The sequence below is a fragment of the Apium graveolens genome, chromosome 7, assembly GCF_009905375.1.
Source record: "Apium graveolens cultivar Ventura chromosome 7, ASM990537v1, whole genome shotgun sequence".
Lineage (NCBI taxonomy): Eukaryota > Viridiplantae > Streptophyta > Magnoliopsida > Apiales > Apiaceae > Apium > Apium graveolens.
This window is the reverse complement of record NC_133653.1, coordinates 87,105,260-87,126,512: the sequence shown is the minus strand read 5'-3', so window position 1 is coordinate 87,126,512 and position 21,253 is coordinate 87,105,260. Positions and strand designations below refer to the sequence as shown.

The 21,253-nt window shown below is 37.9% G+C and overlaps 1 protein-coding gene and 1 pseudogene across 1 annotated transcript; one reads left to right on the top strand and one right to left on the bottom strand.

Annotated features, from left to right (window-relative positions):
- The first annotated feature begins 401 nt into the window (after positions 1–401).
- LOC141673840 (limonoid 1-O-acetyltransferse-like) lies at positions 402–1,748 on the top strand. The gene has a single exon (XM_074480572.1). It carries the CDS (start codon positions 402–404, stop codon positions 1,746–1,748), a length of 1,347 nt encoding a protein of 448 aa, XP_074336673.1.
- Positions 1,749–2,576: 828 nt separating this feature from the next.
- LOC141673839 (lysine-specific demethylase JMJ18-like) overlaps positions 2,577–21,253 on the bottom strand; it is a 37,142-nt pseudogene continuing 18,465 nt past the window's right edge.

The window sequence follows — 21,253 nt, the reverse complement described above, 5'->3', positions numbered from 1 at the left end:
ACACACACCCACCTAATGTTGCTTTCTTCTAGTAAACCAGTCACCCTTCTTCATCTAAGTATCTTTCTTTCGGCTGTCTTACAAGATCCCTTTTTTATCAACACAAGACAGGTGCAATAGTTCAATGACATGTATATTTTTTGGAAGGACTTGACAGATCAAATTTCAAAGCACAATGCTAATTTACTAGGATTATCACCTAGGCTAGAAGGAATTAGCTTTCGAACATAACGATATCTATGCTGTGCAAGTTCTGTAAAAATCATACTAAACTACAAATTTCTATATTCTTCAAGCCGCCTTTGCATAGATGATCTGTATATGTATTATATGCAATCTACTCATGCATTATACATAGGTTTATGTTGCATTTAACTTCCACAACATAATTAGTAACTGTCATGGCTGTTAGAGTTGAAATTGTGTCAACAGAAACAATCAAACCGTCTTCTCCTACCCCAGATGGCCTTAAAAATTTTAAGCTATCTTTTCTTGATCAATTAGCGGCTACTCTTCCCGTTCCAGTAGTACTGTTTTATCCTCGTAGTACTGATCGTTTATATCAAATCAGTTCTTCGTGTGAGCATCTCAAGAAATCGCTGTCGCTAACTCTAACAGAGATGTATCCACTTGCTGGAAGGCAAAAGAATCAGTTCCTTATCGAATGCAATGAGGAAGGTGCTGAATATATGGAAGCCCGCGTTTTATGTGACATGACTTCTGTGACAAAACATCCAAAACTTGATCATCTCCGGATGTTACTTCCGTACAATCCTCATCAACTTTCATCACAACATCAGCTGAGCATAGATCAAAATGTTCTCTTAGCTGTTCAAGTTAACAGATTCTTGTGTGGTGGAATCGCGATAGGGGTATGCATTCGCCATGTCATAGCAGACGCTGCAGCAACTGCAACATTTTTCAGAACATGGTCCACAATTAATGCCAAGTGTTTCAAAAATGATACAGAATATGTCCCCAAAAATTATGTGTTTGATTGCACTTCTCTGTTTCCTCCACAAGATGTGGCTCTTGCCTTCAGCGCAAGAGCCTCCAAACACAACCAGATAATTCACAAAACTGTGACTAAGAGATTTATTTTGAGTGATTCAGTAATCGCGGATCTCAGAAAGAAATGCAGCATGGATGATAATGATGTCAATTACCCCACTCGTGTTGAGGCTGTCGTGGGCTTCTTGTGGACCATGATCATCCAATCAAGTAGAAAAAGGTTCAAAAGACACGAAATTTTACTAACAGTGAACTTGAGGAAAAGGATGGTTCCATCAATTCCCCTTCACTGCATAGGCAATGTTTTTCAACCTTCAAGAGCGCAATGGGAGGCAGGCGAGGAAAATATCGTAGACTTAAAAGTCTTGACGGAAAAATTAGTGAAGGAGGTAAGAAAGATGAAAGATGGATACATAAGGAACATGTTTGAGACTGGGGGTTTCTTCAAAGGCATGAAGGAAAGATTAAAAATGGCGGGAAATACAAGTGAAGAGATGGGAACTTTGGCAGTAAGCAGTTGGTGCAGATTTCCATTTTATGAGACTGATTTTGGATTTGGAAAGCCAAGTTGGTATGGAAATACTTTAAATTATATAAATTCTGCAATCTTAATGGATACTAGCGATGGTAAGGGAATGGAAGCTTGGGTTACATTACAAGAGGAAGACATGGAAAAACTTGAGCAAAACTCTGAGTTCCTTGCATATTTTCCTTTGATTCTGAGCCAAATTGTTTGATTAGAATTGGAGTTTCTTCTTCTCTCTTTCGTTTTTCCATTTGCCGAAGTGACAATAAAAAATTTGAGTTCGAGAATTCATTGATAGCGTAGTGTGTTACTGCTTAAACAACCCCTATGGCTAAAGGTGGTTTAGTATTTTGGCTCCTTGCTCCCCCCTCTAGAAGTAAAATATGAAAAAAAAAACAAAAGTTGTGTGTTTTATACTATGATACACTACAACCTAAGTTGTTTATTATGTTAATACCAATGTCTTGATCTCTTTTTTTGGTTCATCAGTGCAAACAAAATCATTGTGATATACAACATACAAGGCATACCAATGCCATTCAAGGGGAAAAAAACTTAAACAAAAGTTTCTCCTTTTATGGGAAAAAAAACTTAAAACACAAGTTTCTCCAAGGGGAAAAAAAGCTTAAACACAAGTCTTAATTTGGGGGAGGGGGGAGGGGAGGTTATTTAACCCAAGGTGTCATAAACTTCATTGCGATTTACCATTAATTTTAGAACAACTGCATGAGTAGCATCTGCATTTCATGCTGCGGATCTCTTTTATTTTATGGCAATAATTGAAAGAATAAATCCAATAATGGGAGAAACAAAAAAGTGCGTTAACTTTATAAAAGAATGATGAGCCTCTAAAAGCATTTGTTTTGGAAGAACTTTTATCAATCTCCTCCTCCATGCAACTCCAGGCAGAATACTCACTGCAGTAGATTCAGTTCTTGAGTCACTCCTTGTACCAGACTGATTGTCCTTCATTCCTAGATCTGCCGATCCCATGCTTTTAAGGAAACTAATTTCTCTTCTAATGCTTCAATCAATCTGTTTAATTCATCCATGGTGTACTGGACAAGAAATCTATTATCCTTGCCACAAGAGCATAAAGAGTTGCATGTTTCAGACATGCAAACTGGTCGATCGGGTGAGCACCTGCAGCAGGCAACGGACATATGCAAGTCATAGAAACATGAAAAACATTCACTGCCTCGGTCCAAATGGAGCCACAATTGAATCCCGAGTGATATGCCCTTGGGAATGTTACTACAAACTCCCCAGAATGCTGAACAACTCGATACACTGGCACACCCTCCGACCTTAGAAGTGAAGGAGACAGCTGAGTTACCTGTCAAAAAATGATCTCATAATAATATGTGAATGCATCTAATTCAGAGCACACAGCTCTGCTTTAATCATTTGAAGTACAAGTTATCACCAACCTTAACACGAAAGCAAATAAAAAAAATCACGAAAGCTTCAGAAACAAAGTAGAAGTAATTACGGATTATGGGGTTGCAGCATAAACAGATGGAGGCATCTTGGAGATACACAAAAATTACATAGCCCGCTGTTAACAAAATCGTGATTTGGTATATATATGCCTATCTCTTCAAACAGAAAGCTTAAAAGCAAAGCATACCTGACAAGATAATACACATTCATGTAGAACCACGTAAACTCAAGTACTCTTTATTTGTGTGTGATGAATAAAGGCTAAATTCAGTGTTTCATTCAATTAACAAAGTAAACTGTACATATTGCAATAAAACATTTGGAGAAGTGTAATTCGAAGGACAATAATAATAATGGACTCGAGAAGCACAATTAAACAATGCGCTTATAAAGTGGCTTATGTAGCGAATGTTAGGAGTTGTCCCACATCGTTTGTGGGAGGGGCAGTTTGCTAAAATATAAGCAGCCAAACAACTCCAATTAGTATGAGACCTTTTGGGAGGTGCCCAAAAACAAACCCATGCGGGCTCAGCCCAAAGCGAACAATATCATACTAATGTGGAGTTAGGTCTGCCCAGCAAGCCCAACAAGTGGTATCAGAGCTTCAGGTTATAACGGTCCATAACAATCTCACGTGGGCTCCAGAATGGACCTAGGAAGAGGCAGATGGGCTTGCCCCAGAATGGGCTCAAGGAAAAGGCAGGTGGACCTTCCAGTATGGGCCTAGGGGGAGCAGATAGCCAGATGGACTTCCAGTATGGGTCGAGGGGGAGTCTGGTCACATAATCAGGAGGCAGAATCGACAGGCGTCGGGCCCGATGTGTGAAGGGGGAGATTGTTAGGAGTTGTCCCACATCGTTTGTGGGAGGGGCAGTTTGCTAGAATATAAGCAGCCAGATAACTCCAATTAGTATAAGGCCTTTTGGGAGGTGCCCAAAACCAAAACCGTGAGGGCTCGGCCCAGAGCGGACAATATCATACTAATGTGGAGTTAGGCCTGCTCAGCAAGCCCAGCAAGTGGTATCAGAGCTATGGTTGAAACGGTCCATAACAATCTCAGATGGGCTCCAGAAGTGATCTAGGAAGAGGCAGATGGGCTTGCCCCAGAATGGGCTCAAGGAAAAAGGCAGACGAGCCTTCCAGTATGGGCCTAGGGGGAGCAGATAGCCAGATGGACTTTCAGTATGGGTCGAGGGGGAGCCTGGTCACACTGAAGGAGGCAGAATCGACAGGTGTCGGGCCCGATGTGTGAAGGGGGAGATTGTTAGGAGTTGTCCCACATCGTTTGTGGGAGGGGCAGTTTGCTAGAATATAAGCAGCCAGATAACTCCAATTAGTATGAGGCCTTTTGGGAGGTGCCCAAAAACAAACCCGTGAGGGCTCGGCCCAAAGCGGACAATATCATATTAATGTGGAGTTATGTCTGCTCAGCAAGCCCAACAAGTGGTATCAGAGATCTCCCCCTTCACACATCGGGCCCGACACCAGTTGATTCTGCCTCCTTCAATATGACCAGGCTCCCCCTTGACCCATACTGAAAGTCCATCTGGCTATCTGCTCCCCCTAGGCCCATACTGGAAGGCCCGTCTGCCTTTTCCTTGAGCCCATTCTGGGGAAAGCCCATCTGCCTCTTCCTAGGTCACTTCTGGAGCCCATCTGAGATTGTTATGGACCGTTTATAACCTGAAGCTCTGATACCACTTGTTGGGCTTGCTGAGCAGGCCTAACTCCACATTAGTATGATATTGTCCGCTTTGGGCCGAGCCCGCACGGGTTTGTTTTTGGGTCACTCCCAAAATGCCTCATACTAATTGGAGTTATCTGGCTACTTATATTCTAGCAAACTTCCCCTCCCACAAACGATGTGGGACAACTCCTAACAATCAAATAAATCTGGAAGATGCTTTCTCATAGCAGCCTCCAGAGCAGAAGCATGTGTTCCAGGTACGCCATACCAAATTTTTGGATCACCCCAATGTAGATAATTTATTGAGTAAAGATGGTGGTTCTCCACATGCTAACAACAAGAAATGGCTCAGAGGTAAAAAGAGAGATAGATGTTCATCATAAACTCCAAGAGACGACAATTATCTAATAATGCTTGAGATTATATACTGTTCCACGTAAGTAGATGAAGAGGTTACAGTCTCTGCACAAACTGCTCAGTTTTGTCGTCCTACTTATGTTGGATAAAACACAACATGCGTGAGGAATTTGAGTCACATCCTTCATGTTTCAATATTACACTTCATAATATCAATCTCTAACTATCTGATAATAAACAGAATCTAGATTATCCTTGTAATTTTGTGTAGTGAATGATCATATCTAAATATAAGGACAGTGATCCAAAATTGAAAATAAATTAGAAAAATGCCGCACACTTGCTTGCGAGTCACCAGTTTCACCACCTGTGGCCCAATTTTACCTCCATATCCAAAAATCCTCATTGAAATTAAGAATCGGCTTAAATCTGAAAGTAGTCATTAAATTCATGGTCATATATCAAAAATACCACTCTAGTTATCGGGGACTCAATTGCACTACTCTAGTTGTGAGTAATGACAGCCCCGTTAAATTTTAACTGTTGACCTAACAGAAGTCCATGTGGCATAGTTGACTGTCCTGAAATGATTAAAAAATATATTATTTTGAAAATAGACATCCAGCTAAGTTATGATATATATACACATTATTATACAGACATGTGTGTATATATTTGTAGTGCAGATAAGTGAATGTGGGGGTGCAATCCTTTCCATGTTAGCCGTTCTGCTAACATTTGTAATTATAAGTGAATGTGGGGTTTTATAAGTGAATGTGGGGTTGTTATGGAAAAGTTAAAAGCAATGAAAGAGACGTTGGTCAAGGGCAGGCAAATGCAAGATGATTGTTTTGCTGTTGTAAAGAAGCTTCGTGCTATTATTCACTCAACAGAAGAGCAGCTCCGAGTCCACAAGAAGCAGACCTTGTTTTTGACACACCTAACTACAAAAACGCTTCCCAAAGGTCTTCACTGTCTCCCACTGCGCCTTACAACGGAGTACTTCACATTGAATACTTCTGAAAGACACTTCCCAAATTAGGAAAAACTAGAAGACCCCAAGCTATACCACTACGCACTATTTTCAAATAATGTATTGGAAGCTCATTATTTGGAAGGGAACTAGGCGGTAAATGTGTTCTTGCAGAGAGTACTGTGTATGTTTTGTTAGAAGGAGGCTTAGTTTCTACCCTTAAAAGTTCGTGGAGGGAAAATGAGGGTTATGAGGTTGACAACAATTCGATAGAAAACTCTTGGAGTAACCCAAACTTTGAACTGTCAATCCCCCCTAACAAGGTCATTGAAGAAGTAAATACTCTGCACAAAAATCCATCCATCTTATTCGAATATTCAGTTGAGGATACTGAAGCCTCTAAGCCGTTTGACCTTGAGTTTAGTTGGATAAATCCTGTCGTTTGGTCATCTCCAAAGGCACCATTATCTGCTAGCAGGTTTCTAACAGGAAGTGGGAATGTGAGGGGAGCTATAGCTATCTCCTTGGAATCTAGTGGACGGAAATGTATTATCCAAACTGATGATGTAAATGAAGAAAGATGTGGGTTGCGGGTTTATATCTTTCAAGTTGTCCCATGGTATGTGAAGGTTTATTATCATACTACACAACTATTTGTAGATGAACAAGCCCAGACTCTCGGAGAATTTGTTGAAAAGATGCGTGTTTCATCGTCTGAAGACAAGGTGTCTCCTGGTGTCATGGAGATGTCCTAAGATTACCTTGTGCTGTAAAGTTGAGAAATGCCACCTGAGCAGCCACCTGCTTGTCTTGTTCAGTTTGAGAAATGCTGCTAATATTTGCACATACATCATGGCATTCTCCTTTAATGATCCCATATCATATTCATCCCAACATATATATACAGTATGATTATCTTTTCAGAACATAATCTGTTAATATGGGTTTGTGTGTATCTCTTATATGTATCGTGTGTATGTATCTAATATATGTCTTAAATGGGTTTCAACTGTTATTTAGATAAATGATAAATTCCATATTTATCTAGTCACGTGCCACCTACTCCTTATTTAATTAAATCAAATATGCATGTCAAAGTCAATAGCTTTCCGTTAGGTCAACATTTAAAATTTAACGGGGCGGTCATTACTCTCAACTAGAGTGGTGCAATCGAGTCCCTGATAACTAGAATGATTTTTTTGATATATGACCCTGAGTTTAGTGACTATTTTGAGATTTAAGCCATTAAGAATCTGACACTTAAAACCATATCTGTATCCGTACTGAAAAGCCGAGTTTGGGTAGCTTAGGCTACAACAACAACATATGTACTTATCATTTGTATACTAGCCAACTTTTGGAACTATTGACACATTCTCCTGATGATGTTATCTTTCACTTTTATGCCATTCAAGTACATTTACTACTTCAAAGAAACTTATACATATCAATTTCTAACAGCCAGAGTCCATTTTTGTTTCTTGACGAGAAGATAAATTGTTTAGAGTTAAGATAATTACCCAGCAAAATGATTGTTGAAGATACAATCTATAATATTCTGTTCATATTCAGTTCCCTATAAATGGGGAATCAAGTTGTATAATTGATATAGTTAGATTAATTATAGGCTGACTTAGTTATACAGAATCGTAGGTAGTTATTATTGTATATTCTCTTGTCTGTAGAAAGCCTATATAAAGGCATCATTCTTATTAAATAAGAATATAAGAAATTCTGATTTCTACATGGTATCAGAGCTTTACCTAAGAATTCTGAAAACCCTTATCGCTCACAGCCTAGTTATATTCATGGAAGGCTCTCTAGATAATACTTCAGATTCCACAGTCTCTAAAAACAATTCAGCAGATGCATCTATCCCTCAAAATACTTCTGATGCTTCTCATATGGCTTTTGACAATCAAAACTCTCTTCAAATAACTATTCACAAACTAAATGGCCAGAATTTTCTTCAATGGTCACAATCTGTCAAGATGTCCTTCGGGGTAGAGGACGTTTGGGCTATTTGACTGGATCTATTGTAGCTCCAAATTTTAGTGACCCATCCTATTCCAAGTAGGAAGCTGAAAACTCTCTGATTATGGCCTGGTTAATCAACTCAATGGAGGTAGATATTGGTAAGACGTACTTATTTCTTTCTACTGCCAAAGAAATATGGGAAACCGTTTAGGAAGCATACTCTGATTTGGAGAACTCGGCCCAAGTTTTTGAACTCAAATCAAAACTTAGAGACCAGCGTCAAAATTCTCTTATGGTGACACAATACTATAACACTTTTTATAACTTGTGGCACAAAATTGATATGTTTTATAATCCTGAATGGAAATGTTCTGATGATGCTTCTTATTATCAAAAAATGCTTGATCATGAGAGACTTTTCTATTTTCTTCATGGCCTTAACCGTGAACTTGATGAAGTTCGTGGTCGTTTGTTAGGAAAGAATCCCCTTCCATCTGTTCGACAAGCATTTGTTGAAGTCCGTCGAGAGGAGAGCCGCAAAAGAGTCATGTTGGGATCTCCAATTGTAGTTGATACAGATTAATCTGCTCTTGCTGCTAATCAATCTGCTCTTGCTGCTCATCGTTCAAATATTCATCGAGAACGACCTTGGTGTACCCACTGCAACAAAGTTGGTCACAGTAAAGAAACATGTTGGGTAATCCATGGTAAGCCAAGTGACTGGAAACATCACTCTTTTAACCAGCCTTCTACTGAACGGAAGCCTCCTACACCTAACCAGCCTCGTCCAGGAAATCGTCCAGGAATCGAGCTTTCACTGCTGCTGCCTCCTCAACCGAGTCTTATTCCTTATCTGAAGCTCAAATAAAGCAACTCCGTCAACTGCTCAATCCTTCTTCCACTCCATCAGCTACACCAGAATTTTCTAATCCTGAAAAGCAAGGTATTTCTACTGCCCTCACTGTTCAAAACTCTCATTGGATAGTGGATTCAGGTGCTTCAGACTACATGACTGGTCAATCAGATAAGTTTATCACGTATATACCTTACCAAAAAATTAAAGTGGCAGATGGTTCACTTTCTTCTGTTGCTGGTAAAGGAACTATATTTTTGTCACCTTCCATCATCCTTAAAGATGTTCTTCATGTCCCTAATCTATCATGTAATCTTCTTTCTGTTAGTAAAATAACTCAAGACCAAAAGTGCTTTGCCTCTTTCTCACCACTTTATTGTACTTTTCAGGATATGTCATCGGGGAAGACGATTGGGAATGCGAAGGCATGTAGTGGGCTGTATTACTTTGATACTTCTCCTCATGCTCAAGTGAATAATGCTTTTGTTTCTAGTTGTGTTTCTTTTGGTAATAATGATATTATGCGATGGCATTATAGACTAGGCCACCCGAGTTTTCCATATTTAAAGTATCTGTTTCCCAAGTTGTTTCTGAATAAAAACTTGAGCATGTTTAAATGTGAAATTTGTCAATTGGCTAAACATACTCGTGCTATTTTCCGTTCTATTCCTTACAAATCAACTCAGCCCTTTACTCTAATTCATAGTGACACCCGGGGACCATCTAGAATAACAAACACTTCAAATACAAGATGGTTTATTACATTTATTGATGATCACACACGTGTTAGTTGGGTATATTTTCTTAAAAACAAATCTGATGTTGCCTTGACATTCAAAAAATTTCATTCTATGATAAAAAACCAATTCAAAGAAAATCTTCAAATATTGCACACAGACAATGGAACGGAGTATTTCAACTCCATTCTAGGTGAATATCTTCTCTCTCAAGGAATCAATCATAAAAGCTCTTGTACGGGTACACCGCAACAAAATGGGATTGCTGAACGCAAAAATATACACATATTGGAAACTGCTAGAGCCCTCTTGTTCACAACTTCTGTTCCAATTTTTTTTTGGGGCGAGGCTATCCTTACTGCTACATACCTTATCAATCGAATGCCATCTCGAGTGCTAAAATATCATACTCCACTCTCCATACTTCTTAAAACATATCCAAATACATAACTTATTTCTCAGCTTCCACTAAAAACATTTAGATGTACTTCTTATGTTCATTCACTTGGTCCAAATCAATCCAAATTTGATCCCCGAGTCCTGAAATGATTTTTTTGGGTTATAGTACTACAAAAAAGGGGTACAAGTGCTATCATCCTCCTACTCGTCCTATGTATGTCATATTTGATGTTACATTCAATGAAGAACAACCTTTTTATCCCAACTATTCACTTCAGGGAGGTAATGTCAGTGATGTTTCTAGTTGGAATACTTGTCTTCCTAAAGTTATTCCTAATATCTTAGAAAATGATACAAGTCTTGTTGAACAACTACCACCGTCTCAGTTGTCTAAATAAGGAAATCTTAGTTTACTCTCGGCGACGAAATAATCATAAAGTAATACAGTCAACTGCTACTCCAACATCTCATGAGTCTAACCTAGAGACTAATCCCAATGTAAGTGATCACTCTCTTGTCCCTATTGCATATGATTTTCCAATTAATGAGCCTTTAAGTACAAATGGGCATGAGCTTGAGCTACCAATTGCAAAACGAAAAGGTGTTCGAACTTGTACTCAACATCCAATATCCAAATATGTCTGCTACAGCAGATTAGCCCCCTACTATAGATCTTTCCTGGCCAAAGTTGATCAAGTAGTAATTCCAAAAAATATTTCTGAAGCTCTATCACACAAAGAATGGAGGAAAGCAGTGTATGAAGAAATCAGGGCACTAAAAGCTAACAACACATGGTCTATAGTCAAGCAACCTATGAACAAACATGTGGTAGGATGCAAATGGGTATTTACGGTGAAACATAAAGCTGACGGAACAATAGACCGATATAAAGCAAGGCTGGTTGCGAAAGGGTTCACTCAAAAGTATGGTGTGGACTACAATGAGACATTTACCCCAGTTGCAAAATTAAACATGGTGAGAGTTCTATTATCCATTGCAGCCAATCTTGACTGGCCCTTACAACAACTAGATGTTAAGAATGCTTTTCTTAACAGATATTTGGAAGAGAAATTTTCATGAAAATTCCTCCAGGTTTTGAAAAAGGATATGGAACAGGAAATGTTTGCCTCCTGAAAAATTCTATCTATGGTTTAAAACAATCTCCTTTGGTATGGTTTAAAAGGTTTAAACAAGTGATGCAAAGGCACAAATATAAACAGGCTCAATCAGATCACATCTTATTCTTCAAACACTCAAGTGAGGGTAAGATAAGCATCCTCATTGCCTATGTTGATGACATGATAATAACAGGTGATGATCATATAGAGCATGGAAACCTTAAAGATATGTTAGCCCAGGATTTTGAAGTAAAGGATCTTGGTCCAATGAAGTATTTTCTAGGAATGGAAGTTGCAAGAACAAAACAAGGAATTGTGATATCTCAAAGAAAATATATTCTCAATCTTCTCAAAGAAACTGGAATGAGTGGATGTAAACCTGCGGCAACACCTGTTGAACCTAAAAGCACGTTTAAACAAGTAAAAAAATGGAAATCCAGTTGACAAAGGAATGTACCAACGGCTGGTGGGAAAATTGATCTACCTATCTCATACAAGGTCCGACATTGCATTTGCCGTAAGCCTGGTTAGTCAATACATGCATGATCCTCTGGAAAGACACCAAGAAGCTGTATATAGAATTTTGTGGTATCTCAAGAAAACACCAGGGAATGGATTATTGTTTAAAAAGAATGCAGATCGTAGTGTTGAAGCCTTTACAGATGCGGACTGGGCAGGATCAGTTGAAGATAGAAAATCGATAACTGGGTATTACATTTAGGTCTGGGGTAACCTAGTCACTTGGAGGAGTAAGAAATAATCAGTCGTAGCTCGTAGCAGTGCTGAAGCAGAACTTAGAGCTCTTGCTCAAGGTATATGCGAGTTGATTTGGATTAAACGCTTACTTACGGAGTTAAAAATGCGAAGAACTGAGCCACTGAGATTGTTCTGTGACAACAAATCAGCAATTAACATGGCACATAATCTGGTTCATCATGACAGAATGAAGCACGTTGAAATAGATAGATGCTTCATCAAAGAAAAGATCGAAGAAAAAGAATTATGTGTTGTGTATATTCCGAGCAGATTACAGTAGGCTGATATATTGATGAAGGGTTTGCCAACACACAGTTTTAATGAATTAGTTTGCAAGCTGGGCATGTGGAATCTCTAAGCACCAGCTTGACGGAGGGTGTTGAAGATACAATCTATAATATTCCGTTCATATTCAGTTCCCCATAAACGGGGAATCAAGATGTATAATTGATATAGTTAGATTAATTATAGGCTGACTTAGTTATACAGAATCGTAGGTAGTTATTACTGAATATTTGACACTTATTACCAAATATTCTCTTGTCTGTAGAAAGCCTATATAAAGGCATCATTCTTATTGAATAAGAATATAAGAAATTATGATTTCTATAATGATGAAAAACACATTCCAACATAAAGCCATGGCATCATAATCCCGGAGATGTCACATTCTTCGGAAGAAAGAATAGAACCTGGGAGACGAGGAAAGTTATTCAAATTCCAACCTGAAAATTCACGGGGATCTTATTTTCTCGGGAAACCACTCCCAAATGCTGCAGTTTCTAGGTCAGCTCCATAGTATACCTAAGATATTAAAGGAGCACCGTCATGTAATGTGTAAAGGTATTAAAATAATACAAGAAAAAGTACTAAAATATGAGTTGCACATACTTTAACTTCATCCGCTGGTTTCTCAATAATTCGAAAATATTCACCTTCAATATCTTCGATTGAAGGTTCCAATCTCTTCTTTTGTTCATCGGGACTCTGAGTCTGATCCGCAATTTCTTCCACTGTTGCATCCCTGATCCCAAAATAAGACTCTTTAAAGTTAGATGCAACTTTCTCAAAGTCCTGAAAAGTGTAATATGATCCAGTCTGAAAACCAATTTTTTCCTCTTTATTTGACATAATATTAGATTTAGAGTGATTATATTAGGTCACACACACACTGTAGAGGGGGGTGAATACAGTGTATAGCACAATCAAATTGAACTTTAATAACTCAAGTAACAGAAAACAAATTTTATTCAAAACAATAAACTCTGTTACAGTATGGAACTGTCCTCTCTCAATGATGAACAAATATCACGAGAGCTGCTAGGGTTACAAATGAATAGTCTTCTCGATTGTGATAACACTTCTAGTGTAAACCCTATGTCTGTGTTTATATACTACACAGTTACAAGATAATCGCTAATTGATATGGAATATAATTCTGCTTCCTAAAATATATCAATCAAATATCTTTTCTTCCAAGTATTCTATTATTCATAGAATTCCTTCTTCATGCATATCTCTTCTTATGTTTGTCTCGATCTTCTCTTCCTGTAAATCAGCTGCCTTCCTGATCTGAACGTTTCCTTTAAGTCCTGATATTATCTTCTGATAAATATCTTCTGAACCTTAAGTACTGATGACTTAAGTTCTAACTTCAGTATAAGTGCTGATTTCAGTTAAGTACTGATTTGTCCTGTTTAAGTAAGATCTGTAAACTAAACATAAATCACATTAGTCATGACATTATCAAATATATCTAACAATCTCCCCTAACTTGTAAATTAGCATAATATACAAGTTTAACAGATATTTGATGATGTCAAAAACATTAAGTACAATTGCATGAGAATTTGACTAGATAACTACAACTTACATTCCTTAAAGCTTTACCAATCTTTAACTTCTGATAACAACTTCAGTCTGTATTCATATCAGAATTTAAGTAGTTGTAGATCTTGACTTGGCTTCATCTTCTGATCTCTCTGATATCAGGAGTTGTTCTGAGATAGTTCTTCAACAAACATCTCTCAGCATATCTAAGTTCATCAATCATCCTCCTTTTAGCATCTTTAAGTTCTGCATAATCTTCACCAGTTTGAAAGATTGCAGCCCTGAGATCATTAATTTTAGCTTTCTTTATGTCCTGATCCAGTCTGATCAAATATGCCTTGTCAGACTCAAGATTGAATTCCACAACCTTGTAGCCCAGAAAGGTAGTTATAATCTTAGCAGAGTTGGGCCTCATCTCAACAATATCACCCTTGTGATCTCTGTACTTTGGAAGATATGTGCTGTCAGACTTAACAGAATAAAGCCTTTTCTGTCTCTGAATCTGATTCTTCAAATAGTTTGCAGCACTTTCTGTTATTTTGTCATTCACTTGAAGTAAGAATAGTACATGTTCCAGTTCTTCAAAGTACTTCAGTGGAATGGCATTTTCCCTTATATGATAAACCCTACCATCTGTCATGAAGTACAATAAGATGTGTTCTTTCAAGTAGGTATGGTAAACCATTTGTACAGATTCTAGTTGATTCAATCTCTCAGGAGTTGCTCCAATACCTTGTTCACTTAAGGAAGTTGGATCATTGGTTGTGTTCTGTACTCTTCTTTCATCAGCACTTCCCAATCCGGTTTTATCTCTTGCTTCCTTTCCAGTAACTACTCTTGCTTCAAAACCACTTACAATAGTCTTCAAAGGTTGAGTCTGTTTGGCTTTGGTGAATCCTGGTAGGAGTATCTTCGAAGGTTTAACATGAGCACTGTCAGAGGTTTCCTTTGATTTATCTTCTGATATCAAGTTAACTTGAGCTATGTCAGAGGTTACTTGCTTCTTTGAGATATCAGAACTAACTATCTCTTGACTCTGAAAAACTTGAGCCATGTCAGAGGTTGTCTTAGAAACTTTTCTTGAAGTCAGAGCAAGATCAGCATCTTCATCAGTAATTTCTTCATTCACAGGAGGCACATAAACCTTGATAGGTTCACCAACTTTCTCTTTTCCCTTGGACCTTGGATCTATCTGCAGTTGTGATTTAGCTTTGGTTGCTTCAGGATTTGTCCTTTCTTTTATCACAATGCCTTTGAGCTTTGGAAGTTTCTTTTTGCCAGAAGCTTCAGATTTAGATTTGACTTTTTCTGATTTAAGTCTAGCTTCTTCTTCCATCAGACTCTCCAAGTCCATTCCTGGATTTTCCTTAAGAAATAACTGTCTTGACATTTCTTCATTAAGATCCAAAAGTTCATCAGAACTTATCCTTTTACCAGTAGCAGAAGTAATTCTTTTTCCAGCATCAGAACTTGTCCTGTGACTTGTAATTCCAGCTCCTCTTGATGAGAAACTTCTACCTTGACCATGACCTCCACCCATTCCAGAGTTTCCATGGTCATCTTTTTCATCATCCTTCCCCTTCAGTGTCTTATCAGTTTTGCATTTGGACTTAATTACTTTCTCCCCCTTTTTGGCATCAGCAGGTAACATAAGAGAGACAAGCAATTCCACTGAGGCTTGGATTTCATCGAGTTGAGATTGCTGAGAAGCTTGATTTTTCAAAATATCATCAATCTGAGACTTTTGCTTCTCTTGGGTCTTCTCAATGTAAGCAACTCTGTCAAAGGTAGGTTGGAAGAATTTTTTCTTATCAAGTTTCCTAGTCATATCTTGCTTGAGCAATTCTTCCTTAACTTGACGTAACTCTGCATGAGTTGTTGAATGGAGACCTTGCAGATGTCTAGTACTCAATGCAGTGACTCGAAGCTGTGTCTTGAAATCATCATTAATTAACATTTCATCAGCTTTTGCCAAGTGCTCAGCAAGAATCTTTTCAGATGGAACAAAGGTAACTGAGTTCCATTCCTTAGTCCACTCCCGTCCTCGAGGAGTTTCACTCCAAGGCACTGGTGCTTCTCTTCGAGTAAACTTCTTGACTAACTCACTTTTGTGAACAGTTTGCTGAGGTGCATGTCCTGAAGGACCAGCTGCATCAGCATCTGCATTCATAGCAGTAACACCAGTAGGGTCAGCATTTGAAGCATCAGAACTAACAGAATCAACATCTTCTGATAGAACAACAGTATGAGAAGCAATTGAGGCTTCAGCATCATCCTCTAAGTGCTGATCTGGTTCCAAATTCTGATCAACAACCATATCCTGATGCTCACCTATATTCTGATCATCAACATCTAGATACAGAGAAGGTATAGTAGATAATTCTGGAGTTTGAGCAGCATCAGTAACAAGTGTTGTTGATGGATGAATTGATGTTGGAGCTTCTAAGTAGAGTACCTCAGACACAACCAGGTTCTGAATATCAATTTCAGCACTTGTGCCTGGGTTGACAGGAGATATAGTCTTATGTACAGGAGACACAGATGGTGTGTTGGCCTTTTCTGTAGCAGCTTCATGAGTTGGAGTCAATGGAGAAGCAGTAGCTTCAGCAAATTCTGGTTCTTGTGAGATCAGAGATTCCTGATCTCCTTCCTTAGCTGCTGCTTCCTCATCATCTGAAACTAGCCTTTTAGCTCTCTGTTTCTTGTATCTCTTTGAAGGTGGGGATTCCTTGGGAGGTTCAGAAGAAGTCATTCTCCTAAGCCTTTTGAGAAGCTTAGATCCCCCAATTCCAGAATCCTTCTGAGAAGGAACTTTCTCAGCTTCTTTAACAACAGGTTCTGATGCAGAAACCTGTTCCTCACTATCAGACTCATCTCTCAGAACAATCCTCTTTCTCTTCTGTGGTGTTTGAGGAACAGTCTTTGTCCTCTTGGTCTTGGAAGATGAAAGCTTCACAGTAGGTGCTGAGGATGAAGGTTGAGCTGTCTGTGAAGTTGTGAGATATGATTTGAGATATGTTCTGAGGGAGGGTTGAGGTATAGATGTATGAGTGGTATGTTCTGATGGTTGCTGTGGTTTTTGGGATGTGGTGGTGGGTTATACATTAGGATAAACAGATCTATAGGTTTCAAGATCAGCATTTACCAAGATCTGTTTTACAGACTGAGGAATCTGTAAAGGTCTAACCACCTTTTTCTTAAGATCAGCATTTACCAAGTCATTAAAGGCTCGTTTTGCAAGTTTAAAAGGTGGATATAAGTCAGTAGTAGGTTGGGGTTCATCAGCACAATAAAAATTATATATAAGCTGACAGAATCTAGCAAAGTAAACAACATTCCTATCCTCTGTCATCCTATCCCCAATAAAACCTATCACAACACTTGCAAAATCAAAATGAGTTTGGTTAATAATTGTATACCCGATGTGCTGACTCATTATTGGAATGACATCAAAGTTGGAACACTTATTCCCGAAGGCTTTAGTAATGCCGTCGAAGAAGAAATTCCATTCCTTCCTGATATGTGCCCGTTTCAACTGTCCAAGCTTAGCCAAACTCCTTTCATACCCCAAACTGTCCATTAACTCTTGTAGAGCTGATTCCTCCGGTGTTGAAAAAGCCTTCTGGTAAATGTAAGGCCTTGCGAATTGTACCAGGAGTTACCACATGTTCAGAATCATCCACTTCAAAAACAATACTGGGAGTACCAGTTGCACCACCATTATCAAACTGCCTAGTCCGCCAAAATGTCAGAACTTGTTGGCTTGAAAAGACTGAAGGCTGGGTCAATGCATACCCAATTTCACTGTGTGCAAGAAGATCTTGCACAAAATGCAACTCAGACGGAGCTTCATCATGATCGAGAATTGCAGCATAGTTATTTGGAACGAACTTAGCTCCATCAATGATCAAATCCTTAGGTGCCATGAGAAAAATCGAAAATTAAGAGTGCCTGTTAGGTGTTTGATAAAATGTCTGTATGAAAAACCAACGTCAGGAGATGAGAGAGAGTAAAAGCAAAGAAAGAGAGATAAAGTATAAAAGTAAATAAAAGATTGTATAATCTTCTCTCTCTCTTACTTATTCTTGGTAAAAAAATATAACCGTTGGACACCTGTCAGACATGCAGCAATAATGAATAGTTAATGCACACAGGAAAACAGTAATCATGACTTATCACATGCAGGTTTTCAAGGAAAAACCGTTCCACTTACCCAGTAATCCCATTTGAGGTAAGTCAGTTTTAATTCAAAATTTAAACTGTTCCCACTTATTCAATTATTTTCACTGCAAAACCAATATTCTGAAAATAAATTTCAAGTGTGAGAATGACCAAAATAAATCAAGGAAACAAGTACTGATATTTTAAAGTCAGAACTTAATTTAAATCAATGATTAAAATGATCATCAGAACATGGATATATCAGGATTTAATAGTGCAGTAAATGTGCAAGCATCTCAGAGACAGAATCTTGCAAAAATAAGAAATTTCATTAATATATCAAGAGAATACATTCATGAAATTGAAATTACATCAGAGAATTACAAGACTATCCTAAGCTTCTAATCCTAACATCAACAACCTTAGTCCTAGCTCAAGAAGCAGGGCAAAGCTGACGATGAAGAAAAATAGGAAGAAGAAAATAAGTTATTTCTTCTTCCTACTCTCTACAAAAAGAATAGCGAGTCTGATGATTCGCTCTTGCTGGTGGAGAGCTTCCAGCCTTTCCTCCTCCAATAGCTCCAGATGGCGATGGTAGTCCATGTAAAAGAACAGGAGGTGTTGAGAACCTCCTGGGGAACCGAGTCCCAAATCTCATCAGGAATGACAGTCACGTGCCATTCCTGCTGCCATCCCTCACGGCTTAACTCCATGTTGAAGGTCTCATAGTTTAAAAACATATTGTAGTTAACCATGATGTTGTGTATATGAGGGAAAAGAGAGTAAGTGTTTGAGGAAGGGAATAATGTTTAGCTGGAAGGAGGTGTTTGTTTATATAGGTAATAGAATGCCAGGAGACGCATGGATAATTTAATGCGGACAAGTAGAAATAATTTTACCCCGTCTCCCTAGACTGGGAAGACGAAAAATAGTCATTGGAAGTGTAAGACAGGGTTTAATGCGCACAAGAAACAAGTAAAAATTACTGTGCATGTACGTGTTCTACTATCCCTTATTAGATTGACTGTTAATATTCTACCCAAACATATTCTGATTGAAAAGGAGACTGTTTCAAATTGTAACCACAAATAAGTCAAGTAAAGGATCAAAATTTAATATCAGAACATAGACTTATATCAGAACTTAACAGTCATCATAACATGATTTCTGAACTCGAAAAATGAATGCCTATCTCCGTAATTCTTCACCCAAATTCTGATATCGATTCTTCAGAACTTAATCATCAGAACGTTCAACAGAACCTGTCCTCAGAATTTATGCAATCTGACACATAAACTGTTCATCTACAACAACATGGATCACCACTGAAATTTTCATCATTCATATGGAGTGTTAGTGTGTGCATTAAGCTAAATATCAGACAAAGAGTAAAGTCTGATTCACTTCAGTACATCTTAGAAATAAGGCATAACTAAAACTTTACTTAAAATCTGTCATTATTCTGAAGCCTACTATTGAATGAGTTCATGCATGAGTCCACCTCAACTGTCTTGTGCTAATTTTGTGCATCTTTTTAAATTCCATTTTGCAGTGGCTTCTCAGTGTAAGTGAGTCATGATTGCTTATCAGAATTTATGCTATTATCAGAGTATTTCTCCAGTAATCATAGAGTGTGAAAAGTCACCAAGAAAAATATTTATTTGCTTTTCTGATGCATATTACTTAATAACAGCAATGCACTTGGGTCGTCCCTTCCACATTTTTACTCTAGATCTCAAAGGAGTACCTGATTTTTATTTCTTTTTCTTTTTCCTTTGCTTTTGATAAGAGAAGTTTATTAGCACTTAGTACATTCAATAGATTTACTAGCATCAGAACTTAACAGATGAGAAGCATTATTCTAGTTTTTGACTTAGTAATAAGATAGACGAAGTAAACTCAACTAAGCTCAAATATCAGAATTTACTTGTGTCAATAGATTTCCACATAAATAATTACTTCTAATATGGGATCTCTAGTATATTGAAGACTACTAGGTCAGCATCTAGTATAGGTATCCTCATAGGATTGAATAGTCACATAAACAGACATATCATTATCAGAGTTTAGAAATTCACATCAGATAACAAGCAGTACTTAAGCAATTTTTCAATTAAGCACAGAATACACAAAGAGAGTAATTTCTGTAAATACTGATCATAAAGTCTGATGCACTATGCTCTCTGACTTGGATCCTTCAAAATTTAGATTTTCAGAACTATCAGATCTTGGCTTATCAGAACTTGATGAATCAGAACTTGAAGAGCCAAATGTATGTTCTGATGCTTCTTGAGAAGTGATTGTATCTTGAATATGCTCCCCCTGCATAGGTGCATCTTCCTTTGGCGTAGTCACCACAGTTTCAATAACATCAAAGTTTAATCCATCAGAGTTTGCAGTATCAGGATTTAGACTGTCAGGATTTTCAGTATCAGAATTTAAGTCTTCATTTTCAAATCTCAGCTGCTCATGATCATTGAAATCTTCAAGTCCAGTAATCTTTCTATCATCAAAAGGGACATTGATAGATTCCATGACCACTCTTGTTCTCAAGTTATAGACTCTGAAGGCTTTTGTAGAAAGTGGATATCCAACAAAGATTCCTTCATCAGCTTTTAGATCAAATTTGGATAGCTATTCAGGATGAGTCTTAAGAACAAAACACTTGCATCCAAACACGTGAAAATACTTCAGATTTGGCTTCTTTTTCTTCACCATCTCATATGGTGTCTTTCCATGCTTGTTAATTAGTGTTGCATTCTAAGTAAAACAAGCAGTCTGCACAGCTTCAGCCCAGAAATAGGTTGGAAGCTTTGCTTCATCAAGCATTGTTCGTGCAGCTTCAATAAGAGTTCTATTCTTTCTTTCAACTACTCCATTTTGCTGTGGAGTTCCAGGAGCAGAGAATTCCTGCTTGATTCCATGGTTTTTGCAGAACTCTTCCATTATCAAATTCTTGAACTCAATACCATTATCACTCCTTATTATTTTCACAGAATGTTTGACCAATTTATCCAGTTACCTGACATGATCAATCAAGATAGATGTAGTTTCACTTTTTGTGTGTAAGAAATACACCCATGTGTATCTGGTGAACTCATCCACTATGACCATAGCATATTTCTTCTTTGCAATAGACATGACATTTACTGGACCAAATAGATCAACATGTAGAAGGTGATAAGGCTCAATAATTGATGATTCGGTCTTGCTCTTGAATGAGGATTTCCTTTGTTTAGCCTTCTGACAAGAATCAAAAAGACCATCAGGAGCAAATACTGACTTTGGCAGTCCTCTCACAAGATCTTTCTTGACTAGTTTATTTATATTGTTGAAATTTAAATGAGAGAGTTTCTTGTGCCAATTCCAGCTTTCTTCAATTGATGCTCTACTCATCAGACATATTGCAGAACCATCAGTACTTG